The sequence below is a fragment of the Centrocercus urophasianus genome, unplaced genomic scaffold, assembly GCF_019232065.1.
Source record: "Centrocercus urophasianus isolate 14NV4802_14NV808 unplaced genomic scaffold, USGS_Curo_1.0 seq_35, whole genome shotgun sequence".
NCBI classification, from domain to species: domain Eukaryota; kingdom Metazoa; phylum Chordata; class Aves; order Galliformes; family Phasianidae; genus Centrocercus; species Centrocercus urophasianus.
Genome location: NW_024884922.1, coordinates 5,030,581 through 5,034,624, shown reverse-complemented (window position 1 = coordinate 5,034,624; position 4,044 = coordinate 5,030,581). Strand labels below are relative to the sequence as shown.

At 33.9% G+C, this 4,044-nt stretch overlaps 1 protein-coding gene across 1 annotated transcript in view; it reads left to right on the top strand.

Moving 5' to 3' along the window:
• Window positions 1–988: 988 nt before the first annotated feature.
• Window positions 989–4,044, top strand: part of RIT2 (Ras like without CAAX 2) — a 192,350-nt gene continuing 189,294 nt past the window's right edge. The window contains exon 1 of the mRNA XM_042831208.1: window positions 989–1,091. Within this exon, the coding sequence (XP_042687142.1) occupies window positions 989–1,091 (103 nt within the window). The remainder of the gene's footprint in view (window positions 1,092–4,044) is intronic.

Genomic DNA, 4,044 nt, shown 5'->3' with positions numbered 1-4,044 from the left:
GATTTCTTTCTTTTTTTTTTTTTTTTTTTTTTTTTCTTTTTTCTTTTTTCTTTTTTCTTTTTTCTTTTTTTTATTTTTTTCCTTAACAGAACAAACTGAGTTGTTTGGGTATGTTACATGATTTTCGCGAGAAATACTTAGAATTGTTTTTATTTATTTTACTTACATAAATATGTTCTAGATGAATGGCTGTTTCTTCTCTAGTTTCAGTTCTCTTCTGAAATTCTCTGTGGAAATAAAAACAAAACAAGCCACTGCTGCTTTCTTCTTTCAAAACTCATGAATCTGCGAATAAATAAATAATGCGGACTGAAATAAAAGAAAATTATCTATGGGCAATCCTAACCATAGAAAACTTTGAAGGAAGATTAATCAAAAGCAAAGACTTTTATAAGTTGTTGATCTTTTTGTTTATGATTGTATTAAATGTAGATCTTGCAAATTTTATGAAGACATAATCAGTATTTAACTCCAAGTTTGTAAGGGGGCTGTCTGGTAGTTTGTTGTTGCTTAAAATCCAAGAAGGTGATACACAGAATACAAGCATCATAATTCAGCAATCTAATCCATTTATTGTCTTTTTCTTTTTTTTTTTTTTTTTTTTTTTCTTTTTTTTTTCTGGAGTGTCTGCTAAATTTGATTCCAGTGACACAGCAACACCCAGAGGTATCTAAGCTCTTGAGCCTCACAAAACTGCTTCTGTCCAGAAGGAGAAACATGGAAAATGATACAGAGCTGGGAGGGGGCAGAGAGAGATTTTTATTGGAAGCTGTTAAAGTGGTTGCTATGAGACATTCTCCAGCTAACACAGGCACAGCAGCGAGTGTAAGGCTGATAAATCATACCTCTTGTATTATACCTTTCCATTCTCCTTTTTTTTTTTTTTTTTTTTTTTTTTAACAGAGCTTTTATAGTTGTTTAAGATCAGAGACAGCATCTGCCAGTTGCTTTTTCTTTCCTTTTTCTCCCTTCTTCTGCCTCGTGAAAGATGGAGCTAGAAAACAAAATGATCAGCTCCTCCAGCAATTCTTCAGCAAGCTCCAGAGAGTACAAGGTGGTGATGCTAGGAGCAGGGGGAGTTGGCAAAAGCGGTAAGTTTCAATGGCAGCGTATCTGGGGAGAAAGGGTGAATGGGGAATGTAAAGTTGAAAGAGGAAGAATGATCAATGAGGGATTTTATTCTTTCATTTTTTTAAATATAATTAGTGGCTGGGGCAATGAGTCAGCTTAATTTGTTACAGAGTGAGATATTATAAGCCTTTTTTTAATTAGCTATTTTTGCAAAACCATCCCTGGCTCCACTGTAAGGAGGAGAGAGTGGTCAGTTCGCTGCTGTTAGTGTAAGTGCTCATGTCACTTGCTGAGAGGTGATGGATAGTGTGAATGTAACTTGTTGGCCTGCTGGCCCTTGAGCCCAAGCAGAAATGTTACTAACTGCAAAGTCAGCTGTACTGTGCAAAGCGCGGAGGATGTCTACTGTTTTCTTCCCCACAACTCCTGACTTTTTGCTGAGTACTATTATGGCTCAGCTGGTGTTGGTCTCCTCTCCTGTCCCATCAGTAACAGAATGCTTGTCTGAGCCTCATTCCAAGAGATAAAGAAAAATTGCAGCATGTTTTAATAAAATCCAGTGCTGGCAAGATATGTCATTATTTTCCCTGGACAATGTTTCATTCTCCCAGATTTTATCACTGCTTTATTCTCCCTGACAATTGTATTCTCTATTCTTAAAAAGACTTTACAGAATGTGCAGTGTACGTCTCAAAAGCCAGTGTATTGGTCTGAATACATAACAATAATTTAATTATATATTTTGGAAATTCAAAGAGGAAAAAAAAAAAAAGAAAAGAATAAGAAAATAAATAAGCAGAAAAAGTAATGTAATAATAATACAACAGATTCCAAATAAATTTCAGGATAAAGAAAGTTGTAATTCTAAATTGTAATAATTGTGTAGGTAAAACAAGTTTTATTTCCTATTCAAACAACAGGACAAGGTGGCAAATATAAAAGATTAAACAGGGCAAATGGATATAATTTTCTGTCTGTATATGTTACCTCTGTTTTGTTGTTACCCCTGTTTTGTTGTTATGTTTATCCTCAATGTCGGTGCCACATCTTTCAGTGACAGCTATTTTCCCTACTGCTTAACCAAGGCAATAATTCTGGCACAGGTGTTATGCTACGATCACTATATAAAATGGGGAAGGATGTTTATCTGAGAGTAACTTTCTGCATTTTCAAATTAACTTGTCCACAGTAGAGCAGTTATCGAGGATGTCTGCTGGAACTTTCAACATAATGTCCCCCTTTTTCCCCTTCAACGTAGCCAAAATATGGCAGCAATTTTTTCCAAACATATTCTTGTAAGAAACATGTTTTTTGGAAGGAAAAAAAAAATGCAAAATGTACCATAGTCATATTATAAAAGTATCACAATATCCAACTTACATACACATTGAGGAAACGTTTGTTTCCATTTCCTGCATTATAAGAGTTTTAAAGCATGAGTTTAAAGAGATAAGCAAGAATTTATTCAAATGTTATTATTTCATTCTTCAGAAAATTTTATCTGATGAATTAATGAATTTAAACCCCTCAGAGTAGTAGATTACACAAGATAATAACACATCTCAGAAAATGAGAAAGGTCAGATAATTAAGAAGAATTGGATGTTTGTATGATCTAGAGAAATAACACTGGGATGAAGTGTCTAATCATGACATTCAATGGGATTAATGAAAATCTGAGATAAACTGAGGGGGGGTAAGGTGGAGGAGGGATTAAAGATCTGACAATTAAGAAACTGATAAAGGAGGAAGACAATTTGTCATTTATTGACTAGGAGTTTCCAATATGGAATGGGTATGAAACACTTCAGTGTAATATTGAGTCCCTACTGCTTGAATTGCAATAGAGAAAGAATTGATGTAATATTGTGAATCATTAATTAAGATTGACTGAAGTGCAGACTAGATTAATTTACACCAGATTAAAAATGGAAAATGTCCAGAAAGACTGTCTATATTATTTGAAATGAGGGCTACATTTTCCTGATGACCTACATCCACTGTCCAGGAAATTATGTGTCCAGCTACAGTAACAACATCAGAATTGAATAGGGATGCGAGAGAAAAAGTTCAATTTACATCTCTGATTTTGATAGGTAAATTATATATAGGATGACATATTGATAATATCCTAGCTTGTTTGTCCTTCCTCTAATTTCTTCTTCCCTTTTTAAGCCATAATAAAAAGAGTAACAGTTGGGATTAAGTTTCTGAGTGGGAAATCTCTTTTAGATAAAAGACTTTCAGTAGGTCATTCCATTCAATATTAAATACTTCAAATAACAAAATAATTTTCCTTAAGAGCCAACTCACAGAAATTTTAGAAAGCATCATTTTAGCATAAATATAGTTCAGTTTAGTGAATCCCTTGGTTAATCTGACCTCCTGTTTCCCACCCTCTTCTGTGTGACTTCATACTGTACATATAGAGGTCTTTTCACTGAAAACTTCACATTCATTGTGATGGGCCGTGAGTAGTCATTATATGACAGAATAGGTAAGAATGAGGAAGAGGGCACCAGTAGTGGATGTCCTTTTGATGTTAGTATTACAGAGTATTTGCCTTGGGTTTTAAGTCTTATTCCTTCAGTTGTATGTTCCAAGATAACAGATTATACAGGATGACAGTCAATCTCTTGTTATTTGATCTACTCAGTGAAGTAGAAGTTCCACAAAAGCTGGCAACAGAAGTTAAGCTCAGCACATTCGTATCTGAAATCTACCACAGAAGAGTAATAATGTGTAGACAGACAGTGGTTTAAGAGTTGTGATTTATGTGTCTGAACATTTCAAAATTAACTCCAGAAAAAAAACACCACCAAAAACATCAGACTTCTGAACAGATTTCTGTGTTTAGTTAATATGTACAAAGTTATTCACCTGGAAAGATACTTCTCTATCATTATTAGATATTACAGATTCCATAGAGTGATTTAACCCTTTAATGTTTTCTGATTTTTTTTTTTTTTTTTTT